The 17809-nt window shown below is 52.6% G+C and overlaps 2 protein-coding genes across 14 annotated transcripts in view; one reads left to right on the forward strand and one right to left on the reverse strand.

Moving 5' to 3' along the window:
* Slc25a42 (solute carrier family 25, member 42) overlaps window positions 1-17775 on the forward strand; it is a 38725-nt gene extending 20950 nt beyond the window's left edge. For 2 of the 4 annotated variants that reach the window (XM_063275744.1, XM_063275746.1), the window contains one exon: window positions 48-2154. In XM_063275744.1, the coding sequence (XP_063131814.1) occupies window positions 48-355 (308 nt within the window). In that variant the 3' untranslated portion in view covers window positions 356-2154. Of the gene's footprint in view, window positions 1-47; window positions 2155-16889 lie in introns of those variants that run through there. The other 2 variants (XM_063275745.1, NM_001127590.1) reach the window with 2 other exon arrangements.
* Window positions 3610-13350, reverse strand: Tmem161a (transmembrane protein 161A). 10 transcript variants are annotated; one of them, XM_039094719.2, is made up of 12 exons: window positions 13196-13267; window positions 11200-11303; window positions 9723-9803; window positions 8741-8838; window positions 8471-8552; window positions 7133-7284; window positions 5860-5920; window positions 5589-5732; window positions 5390-5503; window positions 5099-5273; window positions 4895-4991; window positions 3610-4540 (listed from the first exon to the last, which is right to left on the reverse strand). In XM_039094719.2, the coding sequence occupies exons 1-12, from the start codon at window positions 13196-13198 to the stop codon at window positions 4287-4289; spliced, it is 1365 nt and encodes a 454-aa protein (XP_038950647.1). In that variant the 5' UTR covers window positions 13199-13267; the 3' UTR covers window positions 3610-4286. The 10 variants fall into 10 exon arrangements, with proteins under 10 accessions (XP_038950647.1, XP_063131661.1, XP_006252975.1 ...); XM_063275591.1 differs by having other exon boundaries at window positions 8741-8869; window positions 13196-13233; XM_006252913.4 differs by having other exon boundaries at window positions 8471-8627; window positions 8741-8869; window positions 13196-13233.
* Window positions 17776-17809: the final 34 nt, after the last annotated feature.

Here is a 17809-nt window from a genome sequence, read left to right on the forward strand (position 1 = left end):
GCCTTAGTTTCTGCAAGTATGGCACTCATGTGCCCTCTGCCCTGCAGAGTACAGTGGTCGCCCGCAGCCCTACCCCTTTGAGCGCATGGTCTTCGGGGCCTGTGCTGGCCTTATCGGGCAGTCGGCCTCCTACCCTCTGGACGTGGTGCGGCGGCGCATGCAGACAGCAGGTGTCACAGGCCACCAGCACGGCTCCATCCTGAGCACGCTACGCTCCATTGTCCGTGAGGAGGGCGCGGTGCGGGGGCTCTACAAAGGTCTGAGCATGAACTGGCTGAAAGGGCCGATTGCTGTGGGGATCAGCTTCACCACTTTCGACCTCATGCAGATCCTGCTGCGCCAGCTGCAGAGCTAGGCTAAGACAACCGTGGACGGTGAGCTGTCAGACCAAGGGCATGCAGCTGTGTGCCGGCAGCAGCGCTGTGGTACTTTGAGGATGGGCAGGAGGGCGGGACCTGGCTTGGGGCTGTGGGGCCCATAGCCAAGTGCTGGCCCTTAGGGTGTGACATTGTGATGATGGATATTGGCTGTCCCCTCCCTTCAGTTCCTTGCTATTGGCTGGTGAGTCTCCTGAGGCATCACCCAAAGGCCCCTAATGGGTCAAGTGCACTTCCTGGCTCTGTGTCCTTTGACGTGCTGCTGACTTTAGTGCCCATTGGCACACCAGGCTCAGAGCCCATCCCTTCTTACCATGACGGTGCCCGGCCTGCAGATGTGATGGCTGTTCCTTTAAGCCACGCACTGGAGGGTCTCAGCTTGCTCAGTGGTGGCCGTACTTTTGTCCCTCAGTCCTCCACCACACCTGCCCACCCTCTCCCCAGTGACAAATGGCTGCTCTTGCTCACATAGCTTTCTCCCCAGAGCACTGTGCCCATCCCATTCCTGAGGGCTGCACATGACCGTTGCCAACTGCCTGGCTTGTAACCTTTCCAGGAGGCCCCATGGCCACCAGGCAAGGGGTCAAGTTCTGACCCACTGGAAATGCCTATGTGGGTGTCGTCACTCACGGGGGGCATCTCCCAAGGCACACCAGTCAGGCCACACGCAGGCCCAAAGCCTCTTATATGCACAGCATCCATGGAGGTGGGCTCAAGCTCTTGAGACTGCTCAAGCCAGAACTCGGGGCCTTCTGTGAGGCCCTGATACCCATCGAGGCTGTCATTCAGCCAGGCCACATGAAGCCCCAAGATGGGTGGCTTTTCCTGTATGAGTGAGTACAGATATATCCATGGCCGGGGAATTGGGACTGGCAGGGTCCCCAGGGACCACCAGCCAGCTTTCTCAAGAACTCCTGGGGTTCCCTTGGTGTCACAGGAACCTATTACCTTTCATGGGGTCTGGGGTTCTGGATTTAGGGTCTTTGGGACAGTCCCAGTTAGAAGCCTTGGCTATCCTGCTCCTCAGTGTTATCTAGGCTAGCCTCCAACTTACAGCAGTCCTCCTGCCTCTAGTTTCTAGTTTTTAACTTATCCTGCCCCAGGTCTGCACATACAAACCCCCTATCCTGTGCAGTGCGGTGACCTGGGTGTTGATTCCCACAGCCAGATGGACAGACGGCAGCCGTCTCACATGCAGGACCTGAGCAGGGTGGCTTGACCTCCAGGCATGTGCAGTTCTTGCTGTGGTCCTAGCTCGTTCTGTATTTCTTACCTTGTGCCTGTGATGCTCGGCCATCTCTCTGCCTCCTCGTATGGTGATGGGCGTCCCCACCATGTCCCCCAGTATCCTGGCAACCTCTGGTGGCTAGAGGGACTGTGCTCTTGTGAGTGTACTGCCCACTCTGTTCCCTGCCTGGCCCCATATTGGGATGGAGAGGCTGGGCACCCCATGCCAGGAGGCTGGAGGTGACGGAAGCTCCTGGGCCACCCCAACAGGTTGCACCATGTAGATGGCTCAAGCCCTGCATCAGGCAACCGGCTGGGCAGGAGACGCTAGGGTGTCATGGGTCCCTGATCTTCTTGCTTCCCCATATACCCCCAGTAGCTCTGGCTTAGGGGCTCTCTGCCTCTGTGGCTGCCCTTCTCCATGGTCACTGTCCAGTCTGGAGTTCTATTTTGATGCCATGAAGATACTTTGTTTATATATGTTTATATATTTTGAAGATTTGTGCCAACAGAGTATATTTAATAAAAATTTAATAACTCCTGCTTCTCACTCCTTCAACTCTGGCTCATTCCCCACCCCCCCAATCTGAACCTCAGCCCTGGAACAGGGTGAAGCTACTTAGCACTTTTGTTTTAATTTTTCCTAAATAGTTTCTCAGTGTAGTCCTGGCTGCCCTGGAACTTGCTTTGTAGACCAGGCTGGCCTCTCTGCCTCTACCTCCCAAGTACTGGGATTAAAGGTGTATGCCACCACCACCAAGAGGTCACTATTTGGTGCTTTGCCTGCAGGAATGTATGCCTAGTGCCTGAGGAGGCAGGCGACCCTTAGTCTAGACTTACAGATGACCATGAGCCACTCTGTGGGGTGCACGCACAGCCTGAGTCGTCAGCAAGAGCAGCCAGTGCTCTGAGCCATCTCTCCAGAACCCTGGCTATCCTTGTGAAAGAGCTGTGGACTCCAGGTGTGTCGTCCAGGCGCTCTGTGCTTCTTTCTGTTCAGATGTAAATGTGACACAGGCTACTGGGAATAAACTGATGGCCATAGATGGAGCCTGAGTCCCCCAGTTGGGGGGGGCGTGGCTCAAGGGCAGAGCCCTTATTATACTGAGGAGCCCTGCGTTCCTTAGCCAGTATAAAAAAGACAAGAGATCCAGGAATATGGTAGCCATGTAGCTAAGTCTGCAACAACACAGTGCCTCAGATTTACTTACATATTTGATATATAATCCATACCAGCTTCTAGTTCTTACAAAGCGCTGGCTGGCCGGCCCACCTACCTCCAGCGTCATCAGCTGAGCTCCATCATGCTCAGCAGAGGCCCCGCCCCAATCAGCCCTCATCGGTGTCTGAGGCAGGACCCTTTGGCACCACGGAGTGCCCCTACGTTTTGAAATGCAGAGCAGAGCCTTGCTTTCCAGCGGTGTCTGCTTTTTTCCGCCCCCTGCTGGGCATCACTCTTCCCTTGCTTGTCCCTGATTCCCATGGGAATCCACAGCCCTTGTCAGGTCAGTCTGGGAGGCAGGGAGACTCCAGACAGACCTTCAAGGAAATCCCATTGATTCTATACCACACACGTCAGCCATACTTGCTGCAGTCGTGAAGACCTGAGTTCAAGTCCCCAGGGCCCACATAAAGCGGGACAGCAGCAAAGTCTATAATCCTAGCACTGCTGCTGCAAGGTGGAAGTGGAAACCAGAGACTCCCTGAAGCCTGTTGCACGGCCGACCTGAAGGGTTCAGGGGTAAATAAGAGACCCTGTCTCAAGGCAGAAGGCTCGGATCTGCATGCCAAGTTGTCCTCTGATCCCTGCTCTCACACATACATCTATTGTGTCATAGCACCCGTGTTCACAAGCACGTAGGCAGTCACCTTTCTAAGTCCTCTTGGACAGAAACCAGGGCCTTCTCCCCAGCATGAGACCTGGAGGCTCAAGGCTGACTGAGCACTGGTTGGTTCTTGGAACATGACTGGGCCAGACCACACTGGCGACATGGTAAGGCAGCAGTGCAGGAGCCCTCCTTTTTATTCTCAGTACACATTTACAAATGTAGGAGGGTCTGCGTACCTCATAAATACACATGTACACACACCAAGTCAGCAAAAGGACCGCTTTGGAGTTGGAGGTGACCCTTAGTCACCAAGGCCTCAAAACACACGACAGCTGTCATCTAAACAGCTTTGGAGGGTGGTAGCCATCTCTCCCCTCAGCTTTCATGACTCCCTTTTTTTTCTCTTGTTCTCCAGTCTTGTTACTAGTCTAACCCTCCTGCCGCAGCCTCCCAAGTGTGCTGAGGAGACAGGCACAGACACTCTTGTCCTCCCTCCTGGTGACGGTGACAGTGACAGGCGCCAGGGCTGTGTGGACGCTAGGTCAGAGTCCCACCCCTAGCTCTCTCCTAGACACCCCTGCCCTCCAGGTTTCCACTCCTGCCTAGGCCTCTCTTACTGTCCAGGCTCCCCGCTCATCTCCCCAGTCTCTGGGACATTTCTGTAAAAAGTGCCCCACACACTTGGGGATCATGACCCAGGGGAGACTGCTTCAAGAGGTTCATGACCTAGGCACTGAGGTGAGAGAGATGGTAGGGAGTTCCCCCACCAACCCTTAGGTCATCTAAGGACACCGAGGCACAAACACCAGAGTCCCAGGCCTGGTGGGCAGAAATCAGATGCCGTGCCTTCATGCTAAGAGGCCGTCAGGTGCTGGTGGAAGTAGAGGCCGAAGAGGCTGGAGAGCAGCTGGCAGGCAGCAGTCCACCAGATGATGTAGGCCAGCACACCTCGGAGGAAAAGGGGTGTGAGTAGGCCACCCAGGATCCCTGCGACCTGGGCTGCAGTCTGCTGGGCCTCGTCTGCAGGGTCTACAGAGATCAAAGTCTCTGAGGGCTGGGATGGGGCCAGTGGGTGAGGAGTAGGGCTCAGGGCCCAAGAGTAGCCACCTGCAAAAGTGAAGAAAGGAATTACCGGTGCAGACATAACGGTGCGAGTCGAGGCTCTCACACCCCGCCCACACCTAGGTTACACCCCACGGACCTTAGGAGCTTCCATCCTCCCCAGTCTGCTGGCCCCGCCTCCAACCTCCCTGTCTTGACTGTAGCTTTCCCCAAACCTTGCCCGCACTTTTATCTGCCGACCCCGCCCTTACCAAGCCATGTACCCACTCCTACTTACCAACCTTGCCCTCACTCAGAGACCCCACCACACCCTTGCTTTTATCTGAAGATCCTCCCCTTATCAGACCTGTTCCCACCCTCTATCCTCCGGCCCCGCCCTCTTTCCCACCAGCCCCTCACCCAGGGTCTTGAGCAGCAGTGTGCAATGCAAAGTAAGGATGAGTGGAGTCAGGTACTGCAGGCTCACCACTGTCACGTAGCAGTACACCCGGACCACCTGAGGGGGAGGCAATGGGGATTGTAGAGGGGGGTGGTCTTCCCAGGGCAGAGATCCTGCGACCAGGTCCCCTCAGGGCTGGGACCATCTTAACGCGGGGTGCATACCCGCTGCTGTACTTCTCGGGCCTCAATGCGGCCAGCCTCCTTTCGCAGCTGCTCCACGCGAGCCTTAGCGAGGCACAGGTAGGCCTGCAGGTGTGGCCGGGTCACTACCAGCCGTAACAGGCACAGCACCACCAGCACCCAGAGGCGCAGGGAGTCGAAAACCTCTTCCGACGGTCTGCAACAAGAGCAAAGCAGGCTGGGAGTTTGGGTGAGCCCTCCTTCCCCAGGCCACTATCGTTCCAGCCCATGGCCTCAGACACCCCAGGTCCCTCAGCGCCCCCTAACACGCACACAGAGAAGGTCATGTTCCTCATGGGTGCCTGGTACAGGAAGTCCCGGGCGACAGGCTTTGTCCAGAGCCACAAGGTGCACAGGGGCGACAGGAAGCTGGTGTGCAGGAGCAGCCTGAAGGCAAGCATTTCAGTGGGTCCAGGCTCCTCACCCCCAGCCTCTAGGGCAACTCCATCCCACCCCAGGAGACCCGCCTAACTGTAGCAGCGGTCGGTCCGCAGACAGGGTTAGCGCATCTTGGTGGGTCTGTGCCAGCCTCAGGCCAGGAAAAATGAGGAAGGCGCCCAGCAAGGAGCCTAGCACTGCCAGCCCAAGGCGGATGGACAACTTGATCACAGGGAGTCTGGAGAGAAGAGATGGTATCAGGAAACCCACAACTGGGCAGAATTCAGCCTTCAGATATTCCCCCTACCTGCACCCGCCCCCAAGATCCAGTCCCGGGGGGACATGATCCAGTCCCCAGGACTTACGTCCAGTCCCAATCCTGCTTCTTCAGAACAGGCTCCAGGTGCTGGGTCATGCTGGCCAGGCCTGGGGAAAGGAAAGGATCAAGTGGTGTCGACTGATTGCTGAGGTTTCCAAAGCTAAGCTGGCTGGCCTTCCCTCTTCCAGATCCACCCGTCTCTGCCTCCCTAGTACCGGGTTTACAGGCATGAACAACTAATTTCTACTTTTTTTTTTTTTCTTTTTTTTCGGAGCTGGGGACCGAACCCAGGGCCTTGAGCTTGCTAGGCAAGCGCTGTACCACTGAGCTGAATCCCCAACCCCTTTAATTTCTACTTTTTACATGGGTGCAAACTCAGGCCCTCCGGCTTACAGAGCAAGTACTGTCACACTGGCCCCGGCCCCAGCCCAGACAACCCATTCTAATCGTATTTTCCTGGGCTGAGATACAACCCAGGGCTCCCGCATGTGCTCCGCAGATGCCGGGTCTCTGACCCACACCCAGCCCTGCTGGGACCAGACTGCAGGACTGTTCAAGAAACAGGGCTGAGGAAACAGCTCAGAGAAGGCACTGGACGCTCTTCCAGACAGCTAGAGTTTGGTTCCCAAGCCCTAGGTAGGGTTGTTCACAACCATCTGTGACTCTAGCTCTTTTAGTCTCCAATAGCACCCACACTTATGTACATACATACATTAAAATTTTTAAATAAATCTTGAAAAGGAAACACAGGGGTGCTGGAGAGATGGCTCACTGATTAAGAACACTAGCTGCTCTTCCAGAGGTTTTGAGTTCAATTCCTAGCACCCACACAGTGGCTCACAACCATCCGTAGGAACCGATGCCCTCGTCTGGTGTGCATGAAGACATGGCATATGTACATAAAGTAACTAAATCTTAAAAGCAACACACGAACAAAGACAAGGGCTACGAGATGGCTCTGCAGTAAGGAGCCCTTGCTGCTTTCCCAGGGTCCACATTCACAGCCCCAACCCACACTGCGGCTCAAAAGCCGCTGTAACTCCAGTGCCCTCTTCTGGCCCTTATAGGTACTGCACAATCCTGGTACACAGACACACATGATGGAAAACACCCATCCGTGCACAGGGAAAAAAAGTAAATCTTTAAAAATAGTAATAACAGATAAATCCTAATCCCAGTACTCGAGGGGCAGAGGCAGGAGGAGCTCTGTGAGTTTGAGGCCAGCCAGAGCCACAGAGTGAGACCCAGTCTCAAACCTGGAGAGGGGAGAGGGCAGAAACAAACAGAAAGTGACTTGGGTCTCAACAGAGCACACCTACCTGGCTCTAAGCCCAGCTCCAGGGTCTCCTCTCGAACCACCTGCACCAGCATGGCCAAGAGGAGGAAGAGGAAAGCAAAGGAGAGACACACTGAGCGCTCACCGCCCTCCTTGCTGCTGAAGTACAGTCGGGTCACCATGAGGAACACCTTGCTTGGCATGGAGTTAAGAAAGCCAAAGATAGGGGTTGGGGATTTAGCTCAGTGGTAGAGCGCTTGCCTAGCAAGCGCAAGGCCCTGGGTTCGGTCCCCAGCTCCGAAAAAAAGAAAAAAAAAAAAAAAAAAGCCAAAGACGGGCTGGGACCTCTCCAGACCCCCTCTCCAGGGCAGACAACCCAGGCAGGAACTGGCCTTGGGTGGGACATGGCTCAGGTGGGCTGGGGTACTGGTATTTGGTTGGAGGTGACCTAATAAACCATGGCCAATCAGAAATCACTGTGGCAGCGGTGCCTAGGGAAGGTGGGGCAGGGAGAGGCCCAAGCAGAGGTGGCATTGGAATGCTATGGAAAAGTCAGAAGCCGGTTTTCCCCCTTAGGGGACAATGCTTGTGATAGAACCCCAGGCTCCTGTGAATCCAGGGGCCCTTTTCCTGCTCAGGCACACCCACCATTAGGATTTATTAGTTAAGAGCCAAAGACACACAGTGCCTCCATCAATTACCCTCGAAACTCTCCAAGATGCAGCCCCTGGTTAAGGTTTCCCCAGACTCAGACCCTGAACACTTGGTGGCCAGGTGACCCCTAGACTAGAGTCCCCACCATATCTGGGCCTCTGCTCTCAATGCAGACAGACCAGGTCTTTCCAAACTCCAAGCTGGCCTGGTGATCCTTCTGGATGCAGAATATATGCCAGAAAGTTTGGGCAAAAAGATGGACTGGGCGGTGGCCCACAACTCTAACCCCAGCACTCAGGAAGCACAGGCAGGAGGATCTCTGAGTTTAAGGCTAGCCTGGTCTACAGAGTGAGTTCCAGGATAGCCAGGGCTGCACAGAGAAACCCTGTCTTGAAAAAACAAACAAACAAAAAAAGATGGGCCAAATCCCAGGAAGCTGTCTCTGGCTTTTCTGATTCTCTAGACCTGGAGGAACAGGAACCCACAGGGTGAGGTCGATACAAGGAAACCAGACTGTGTGTACAGTGTAGCAGGTAGTGATAAACACCTGTCACCAGAGAGCTGAAGGGTGAGCCAGGAGTTCGAAACCAGGGTGGCCTGCATACCTCTGACTCTGGAACAGGTTTATGGCACGGTGGGTGATCCCATAGACGGCAAGTTAGAGGGGGAGGGAAGCTGGGGCCTGAGTCCCACTCACCCACATGCTGAGTGGCCAGAGGAAGGATACAGAGAGAAGGCCAGAGTGAGCAGACACCAGAACACAGCGATGTTGGTCTCCTGGACTGGGCCCAACACAAAATAGTAGGCCTCTGTGAAGAGGTAAACACCAACCGAGTACACAGCGAAGTCGACGAACCACTGGTATTCCAGAAAGAAGCGCAGGACTGCAGGGACAGGAGCCTCAGCCAGCTGCTCCAGGCTCGCCTGACCCAAAGCTCCCCCTGGGCAGAATGACCCAGCAGCTGGGGAGGGGACTGGGGACTGTGCAGGGTGTTACCTAGGGCATCCACAGCAGTGAGGGGGCAGGTCTCCAGCTGGAAATGGGCATCTCGAGGCACCGACAGTGGCTTCTCATCATGAAGACTGTTTGCCCACCTGAGCACATAGGGACAGGGAGAGCTGACGTCTGTAACATAGGGACAGTGAGAGCTGACCTCTATAACATAGGCATAGGGACAGTGAGAGCTGACCTCTATAACATAGGCATAGGGACAGTGAGAGCTGACATCTATAACATAGGGACAGTGAGAGCTTAGATCTATAACATAGGGATGGTGAGAGCTTACGTCTATAACATAGGGACAGTGAGAGCTGACGTCTATAACATAGGGACAGTGAGAGCTGACGTCTATAACATAGGGACGGTGAGAGCTTAGGTCTATAACATAGGGATGGTGAGAGCTTACATCTATAACATAGGGACAGTGAGAGCTGACGTCTATAACATAGGGACAGTGAGAGCTTACGTCTATAACATAGGGACAGTGAAAGCTGACATCTATAACATAGGGACAGTGAGAGCTTAGGTCTATAACATAGGGATGGTGAGAGCTTACATCTATAACATAGGGACAGTGAGAGCTGACGTCTATAACATAGGGACAGTGAGAGCTTACGTCTATAACATAGGGACAGTGAAAGCTGACATCTATAACATAGGGACAGTGAGAGCTGACGTCTATAACATAGGGACAGTGAGAGCTGACGTCTATAGCACAGGGACAGTGAGAGCTGACATACACACCCATCTCCTCTAGACCAGCCACAGCAGGTGTGAGGGCAGCCTAGACACAGGGCCAGCCCAGAGCCAACAGCCAAGAATACAAGATGCTAGCTGCTGCCACTGTGCACAGCAGCACCAAGTGGGAGAGCAGGCCATTGTCCCCCAGCCTGGAGCTTTCGGGCAGGGGTGAGGCCTGTCCCTGACAGGAGGGTATAGCCTGCCTGGGCCCCATGGGGTCAAACTGGGGGCCACTCACCGTTCCTTCCTGCCCCGGGGTCTCGGTTTCCCTGCCAGCGCCCGCAGTTCCTCCTCTGACGGGTGTATGTACCGGAACAGACTGAGGGGGGAAAGTCAAGAACACTTGGCCTAGGGGTGTGAGGAAAAGAATCTGAACCTAGCCTTGAAAATAGATCATTGGGCATTGGCAGCGCTGGGGGAGGGGGCCTGGGGGGGGCTGGAGATGGGCAGAGCAGATCCAAGGTGTACTTTAAAGGCACAGAGGATGGGACTGGAGAGAGGCTGCGGTCCTGAGTTCAATTCCCAGCAACCACATGGTAGCTCACACCTGATGCCCTTTTCTGGTGCGTCTTTAGACAGCTACTGTGTACTTATAAACATATAATCTTAAAAAAAGACATCAGGCATAGTTGTTAGCATTTCTTCTAGGCTCCTCCCTACAGCAACAGCCTAGGACAGCCAACAGTCAGGTACGCTTGTGTCTCTCCCACTCCTTCTGCCGCACCACCATGTTCTCCTCTTTCCTTCTTTCTTTCCCCTCTCTCTGTCCTTCTCTGTTCCCTTCTTTCTCTGCCTCCACGCCCTTCTTACCCCCTTTCCATGCCTCATTTTATACTAAACCTGCCATGTGGCTGGCACCCCCTGGGCCCGCTAAGGCAGCCCCTCCCGCCACACTGTACCACTGCATTACAAAACATCAAGAGTGGTGCCTGCATTAAATCCCAGCTCTCAAAAGGCCAAGGCAGGTGCATGGATCTCTGTGAGCTCAGGCTAGCCTGGTTTACCAAGTGAGTCCCAAGACAGCCTGGACTATGTAGAGACCATGCCTAAAACCTGGTGGCCTGAGTTCAACGCCTGAAGCCTACTTAGGGTGGAAAGAGAAAACCAACTCTCCAGCCTGACTCCACACAAGCGCCAGGGTGGGCACCTACACATTATATGCACAATAGGAAGAATAAATCAAAGTTTAGAACGTGCAAACTGGACAGGTGGCTCAGTGGCTGGTTAAAAGCTCTTGCCATTCTTGCAGATGTCCCTGAGATACCAACACCATGTCGGGCAGTCCACAACCATCCAGAACTAACAACTTTCACTTAGGAAAGGCCCGAACCACACAGACACACATGTGACATACACAACTGAAATGAAATCGGTTTTGAAATACAGGTGGGAGGCTGAGGCAGAGGGACTGCCACACTTTCACACACAGCCTGAGCTACTGTGTGAGACTGATTAAAACCCACAGAACCCGGGTCGGAAGTGGTTAAGAGCACGTGGGCTCCCCCAAAGGCCCTGGGCTGGGTTCTCAGTCTCCACATTGGGCAGCTCATAACTGCCTGGAGCTCCAGCCCCCAGGCCTCCCCTGGTACCTGCCCTCCAGTGCACAGCCCACATGTGCAGACACCTACACATGATATTAAGAATAGTCATATTTTTAAAAAGGAAGAAGCAACATGCATGCACCAGGTGACCCGGGCAGGGCCACATTACTTTACCTGCCATTGCAGAGCAGCCAGCGAGCGAAGGAGCAGTGTGGGGCCAGCCTGTGCATGAGGGTGGCGGTGAACAGAGTCACCACCAGCTGCACTCCAAGGACCGCCTAAAGGGGCAGCTCTGGTCAGAAAGTCTCAAGTTCCCTGAAGTAATGCAGGTTATTTATAGAGAAGGTGGGCGGGTGGGGAGGGCCAGCATCTGCCTTTGGTGCTATCTCTCAGAAGACAGTGGGGTGAGGCCTGAGTCTGCTTCAGAGTCCTGGATATCCCCAGCGGCTAACCTGGTCCTGACCCCTGCTTCCACCAAAGAGTCCTGACCCCTTTCCCTGCATACTTTTGTTTGCTTTGTGAGCCCTGGTTAGTGGCTCTATATAGATCAAGCTGGCCTCCAATCTCTAGAAATCTACCTGCCTCTGGCTCACCAATGTTGGGGTTAAAGGCCAGAGCCACCACACCCAACTACTTATCTGTTTAAAGGATGTTTCTTGCCAGGCACGGTATTTAATCATGGGCTTAATCCCAACATTTGGGAAGCAGTTGCAGACAGAGTGCTGAGTTGAGGCCAGCCTAGTCTACAGCATGGGTTCTAGGACAGCCAGAGCTACACAGAGAAACAATATCTGAGAAAACAAAACCAAAGGAAAAGACAGAAAGACAAAAAGAAAGAAAGAAATGGAGGGAGGGAGGAAGGGAGGGAGGTTGGTTGATTTCTTCTAGCCCAGGCTGGTCTGGACTTCAGTATGTAGCTGAAGGTGACCCTGAACTGCCAAACCTCCTGTCCCCACCTCCCGAGTTCTGGGGTGATCACTTGGTAAAGTGAGTAGCCGGCAGCTCTCCTCTACAAACCAAGCAGCACTGCTGAACAGTTTCCCAAATCCTCCAGTAGGAAGCCAAGTCAGGCTCCTGACACAGCACTAATTTCTGTAATTATCTAATTATATACACTATGTGCCAGTAGAGCGGCCTGCCAGTGTTCTGGTGTCATAGCCAAGTAGCAAGTAGCATGAAATACAGATTAATATTTAAAACAATTGCTCATTAAAAATAATCTGTGTTCACTTACTAGCACAGGGGTTCTCTGCATGCCAGAGTCAAGCCATGTTACAAGTGACATTGGGTGTATATGTCTCAGGCTCCAAGAATAGTATTTGCAAGGACTCAGACTCAATAAAGCTCGAGTTTGGAAAAAATAATAATCTGTGATCCAGGTGTGTTGGTGTACTGTTTTGCTTTGTTTTCTTGAGGCAGGTTTCTCTGTGTAGCCCTGGCTGTCCTAGAACTCTCACTCTGTAGACCAAGCTGGCTTCAAACTCACAGAGATCCACCTGCCTCTGCCTCCCGAGTGCTAGGATTAAAGGCATTTGCCAATATTGCCCATCAACACCATCAGGTAAGACCCTTTGTAAATAAAATCTTTAATGGGTAGCTAAATAAAATAAAAGGAGCAGGATGCTAGAGAGATAGCTCAGTGGTTAAGAGTACTGATTGCTTTTCCAGAGGTCACAGGTTCAATTCCCAGCACCAATTTGTCACAGCCCTCTCTCTCTAACTCGGCTTCCAGGGAATCCTACATGTTTTCTCTGGCCTCTAAGAACAGCAGACACACACGTGGCGCACAGACATACATACAAAACATTCATACTTAGTAAATATAATTATGAAACATTAAAAAACATTTTAAAAGAAAAACAGCTGTGAATAGTGGCACACGTTTGTCATCCCAGCACTCCGGAGGCAGGAGAATCAGAAGTTCAAGGTCCCCATAGGCTACTAATAAGTTCTAGTACAACCCGGACTACATGGGACCCTATCAGAGAGCAAAGAGCTGCATTTCCAGCTCCCTCACTCCAGACCAGAGCCCTAGCTTCACCTCCCACCTGGTCCTGCACCACTGACTACACGCCCCTTCCAATTGCCCGCGAAGCCTCCAGGGCTTCGGGGATCCCTTCAGCTCGGCCGGGCCGTCCTCATCCCTTGGGAAACCAGAGGGCCTGCTCACCATGTCCGCTCCCCGGGCGCACACTGGCACAAGGCTGGAGGCGGGGAAGCGCTGAGGGATCTCAGCCAATTAGGATGCTGTGGACGATCAACTGGGAAGTCAGTCAGCGGGCTGAGAACGGGGTGGTGTGCGCAATGCATGTTGGAAATTGTAGTTCTAGCTGGAAATTTTTTGACTACTGTCTCTTCCTTCTTTTCTTCCTTATCTTTCTTTCTCTTTCTTCCCTTGTCTCGTGTGTGTGTGTGTGTGTGTGTGTGTGTGTGTGTGTGTGTGTGTGTGTGTGTGTGTGTGTGTGTGTGTGTGTGTGTGTGTGTGTGTGTGTGTGTGTAGAGAGTCCCCACTCTGGCCTCAAAGTCAGAGATCTGCCTGTGTCTGTCTCCTGAGTACTGGGGATTAAAGAAAGGCCTGTGCCACTACTGCCCATTTTATTTTGTGGGTATGTGCACGTGGCTGCACTCCTCAGCTGTCCTCGGAGTCTAGAGGAGAGGGCCAGATCCTTTGAACCCGAAGATACATGTGGTTTTTTATAGACTGAGAAGAGAACTTAGACTGAACTTGAGTTCCGTGCAAAAGCAGTACTCACTCCTAATCGATTAACCAGCTGTCTAAGCTGTTTTGTTTTTACTCGGGTGGTTGGGGGTGTTTCCTACCATGCTTATTTACTTGTGCGTGTGGTGGGGGTGCAGAGGATAACTTGCTACAGTTGGTTCTCTCCTACTATCATGTGGGCCCCAGGGGACCAAACTCAGGCTTCACAGAAAAAGCCTCAAGGCGATGAACAGACTTGTTAGCCCTGTTTGGTTTTAGTGGGGTCTGAACTTTGCTATGCAGACAAGGATGACCTTGAGGTTCTGATCCTCCTGCCTCCAGCTGGAAAATGCTCAAGTGACAGGAGTGTTTCACCATGCCTGGTCAGTTTTCTCATTGCTGGGGATGGAGCTCGCTGTACACAGGCAAGGTTTGTGCTGTGTGAACGACCTCTCCAGCTTACTCCACCATCACCTCTGCCCGGAGAGTGTATGGCTGCACGTCCCTGTGTGTGCTTCCCTTCTCTGGGCTTCACATCCCTCACTAATTAGCCAGGTGTGGTGGATCACACAGTTCTCTACCCTCTTGGAGGGCGGAGGCAGTAGGATGTTTTAAGGCCAAAGACGGCGTAGGCTGTGTAGCCAGATTGAAGCCGCTAGAGCCTCCTATTTTAAGACTGGTAGGTTGGTTGGGGATTTAGCTCACCGGTAGAGCGCTTGCCTAGCAGGCGCAAGGCCCTGGGTTCGATCCCCAGCTCCGGAAAAAAAAAAAAAAAAGACTGAGGGGTTGGGGATTTGGCTCAGTGGTAGAGCGCTTGCCTAGCAACCGCAAGGCCCTGGGTTCGGTCCTCAGCTCCAAAAAAAAAAAAAAAAAAAAGAAGGTAAAAAAAAGACTGGTAGGTTGATGAGGTGTTTCTTCGGACAAAAGAGTTTCTTACCATGATAAGGGCCTGAGTTCCAACCACAGCACCTACGTGGTGAAGGGGAGAACCAAGCCTACAAGTTGACTTCTGACCCCCACACCACTCATACATTATATATACTCACACCTATGGATCTAATAGTAGTTAATTTTTAAAAGGGAGTGCAGCCTGGCCTTGGCGGCTCACATCGCTAACTCCTGCACTAGCGAGACGGAGCAAAGCCATTTTTGGAGGTTTGGAGCTAGCCAGCCTGACCTTCATAATGAGTTCCAGGCCAGCAGGGATACACTGTGAGGCTCTGATTCAAATGATAAATCTTCAAACATAAATTCCAAAAGGCTCAAACAACAAAAGGGAAGATTTAGGCTCACGAAATAGAAAATGCTAGAGTTAGATCCACAGGGGGTGGTGGTGGGGCTCATATGGAATCCAGCTCTCGGGAGGCTGGGTCAGTCAGGAGGGCACCCTGAGCTGACAAGCCTCAGTTTGTTTCTGCTTTGTTTTGCTTTTCAAACAAAAGCATCACGTACAACCACCTCAGCCTCAGAGAGAGCTTGAACAAGAGCTAATGTCGCCTTAGGACCCTACAGTCTTCCCCAGGTGTCTTGGAGAGAGGGCATCTCTTATCTGGGGTAAGTCCTGGACAGGCCTGGGTGTCTGACTGTCTGATGGGGCACACGCTCACAGGATGTTTTCCTGAAGTTGACTGTGCTGCCCGTGTGATGACCTTGTCATTGCTTATGAATCTATATGGATGTCTGCGTGACTTCCCAGTGACTTTGACCCTCTGGACTCAGAAGGTTCTGTTGGCAGAAGCTTGGTATCCCTGCATCCCAGTGCTGGAGGTTACAAACTTGCCACACCACACCTGACCTGGCTTTTTCTCAAACTCCTGTCCATGTCTGAGGTGCAGCTGCTTTGGTCTCTGAGCAATCTGGGTCTCATTCATGGTCTGGTCTGGTCTAGTTCAGTAGTTCAGTGTGCTGGAGTTTTATGTCAACTTGACACAAGCTGAAGTCCTCTGGGCGAAGGGAACCCCAACTGAGTGATGCCTCCGCGAGACTGAGCTGTGGGCAAGCATTTGGGCCTTTTTAAAACTAGCGGTAGATGTGGGAGGACCCAGCCTATGATAGGTGGTGGGTGCCATCCCTGGGCTGGTGGTCCTGGGTTTTAAGGGGTAGCGGCTCATGTTTTGATCCCAGCACTCCGAATGCAGAGGCAGGCAGTTCTCTGTTGAGTTCGAGACCAGCCTGGACACCCAGGGGTACTACACAGAGAAACCCCTCCTTGGAAATACAAATAGGAAATTGAAAAGGGAAAGAAGATGGCAGTCGGAGCCATTCCCCGACAGCCTCTGCATGAGCTCCTGCCCCAGGTGCCCTAGTGTGGTGTCTTCTTTAGATTCAGTCTTGCTATGTAGTCCACCAGGCTGCCCTCTAACTCAGAAATCTGCCGCTTTCACCTGCTGAGTGCTGGAATTAAAGACGTAGGACACCACTCCCTGCTTCCCAGGCCTGTTTGTTTCTCAGACACCTCACCATGCTCTCCTGGCTCAATGTCCAGGCCATGGAAGCCCTGAGGATCATTCTAGAACCCGGAGGCCTCTCCTGAGTCCTGCTGGGCCTTACAACCTGGCCTCAGTCTTCAGTGCCCACTGACTCGGTTTCATAGAGTTGGGCCTGAGTGGCCTAAGGCCACAGTCAGTTCCCTGCCCTGAATCCCAGTGGGGTCTGAGGCACTCAGCTGGGGAAGTGTGGAGCCAGGAATAGCCAGGCAGAAGATGGTTACTAGTTTCAGAGGCCCTTTGAGTGCTTACCCAAGGCTGGAGCAACCTTGCTCCCTCCTGCCCCAAGATATGGTGTCATAATGGAGACCAGGAGGCCTGGGTGGAAGGAGACAGCTGAGCCTAGAAACCCATTTTTAAAAGCTTGTTTTTTCCCCAGCTCTGAAAAAAAAAAAGAAAAGAAAAAAGAAAAAAAAAAGCTTGTTTTTACATTGACTTATGTCAATGCTAGGAAGCCACTTTAACAGTTCCACATGTTGTGGTGACCCCAATCATAAGATTATTTCCGGGGGTTGGGGATTTAGTTCAGTGGTAGAGCGCTTGCCTAGCAAGCACAAGGCCCTGGGTTCGGTCCTCAGCTCCAAGAAAAAAAGAAAAAGATTATTTCCGTTGCTACTTTATAACTAATTTTGCTATTGTTATGAATTATAATGTAAACACCTGTTTTCCAATGATTTTAGGTGACCCAGGGTTGAGAAATACCGACTTTCGTACTGGGGAAAGGTATGGTGATGCCACAAGTGGACAACGTGGGATCAGTCTCCTTCTGCCATGTGCACTCCCTCCTGGGACTGAACTCAGAGCAAGCCAGTGCTTTTCCCACCAGTGGGGCCATCGTGTCCTAACGAACCCCATCCCCTTAAAACCAAAAGGCATTTGTGTATAATAATTATTCAGGTACGTGTATGTGAGCTCCCTGGTATCCTTGCATGTTCCCTGGCAGAAGCTATGAGAGGACATCATGTGTCCCCTTCGAGGCAGGGACTCTGCCTGAACCAGAGGCTGAATTTTCTAGGCCAGACTAGCAGCCAGCAAACCTGCAGCAGAGTTAGTTAACCGTGTCTGGAACCCTGGGCTTGTGACCAGGGCACTGAGAACTGAACCTTAGTCACATGATTACATAGCGGGCATCACATCCTCTGAACCATCCCTTCAATCCAAGACACACTTGAAGGAGGAAGGGTGCAGCCCCAAAGCCCTGGCTCCACCCTTTAATTGTTCTTACATTTTGTATGTCTGTCTCCTTGTGGGATGGTGCCAACATAGCATCAGAGGACACAGAAGCAGTCAGGTGTTTACTCCCTTCAGACTGGGTCTGCCTCTAAGCTGGAGCTGGGCCACTAAGCCCCCAGCCATCTTATCTCCACCTCACTCTGGCACGATGGCTACAGGCATTCAGACCACATCTGGCTTTTTATATGAATGCTGTAGATTTGAACTCAGATCTTAATGCTTGCACAGCAAGCTTTCTTGCCATTAACCCTCCCCCCATTTCTAAATTTTCCGTTCATTTGCATCTGTGTATGTGTGTGGGCAGCTGCACATAAAGAGGTCAACTTGGGCACAGTTGGTTCTTCCCTGCCACCGGTAGAATTTCCAG

Source organism: Rattus norvegicus, chromosome 16 (assembly GCF_036323735.1).
Source record: "Rattus norvegicus strain BN/NHsdMcwi chromosome 16, GRCr8, whole genome shotgun sequence".
NCBI classification, from domain to species: domain Eukaryota; kingdom Metazoa; phylum Chordata; class Mammalia; order Rodentia; family Muridae; genus Rattus; species Rattus norvegicus.

Bases quoted from the DNA above. Each gene is read 5' to 3' on its own strand.
- Tmem161a (NM_001108874.2), bottom strand. The intron at 7,285-8,470 runs GTATCCTTCCTC...CTCCATGCCAAG, and splicing joins CTCACTCTGGCCTTCTCTCT to CAAGGTGTTCCTCATGGTGA. The intron at 5,921-7,132 runs GTAGGTGTGCTC...TCCTTTCCCCAG, and splicing joins GGAGCTGGGCTTAGAGCCAG to GCCTGGCCAGCATGACCCAG.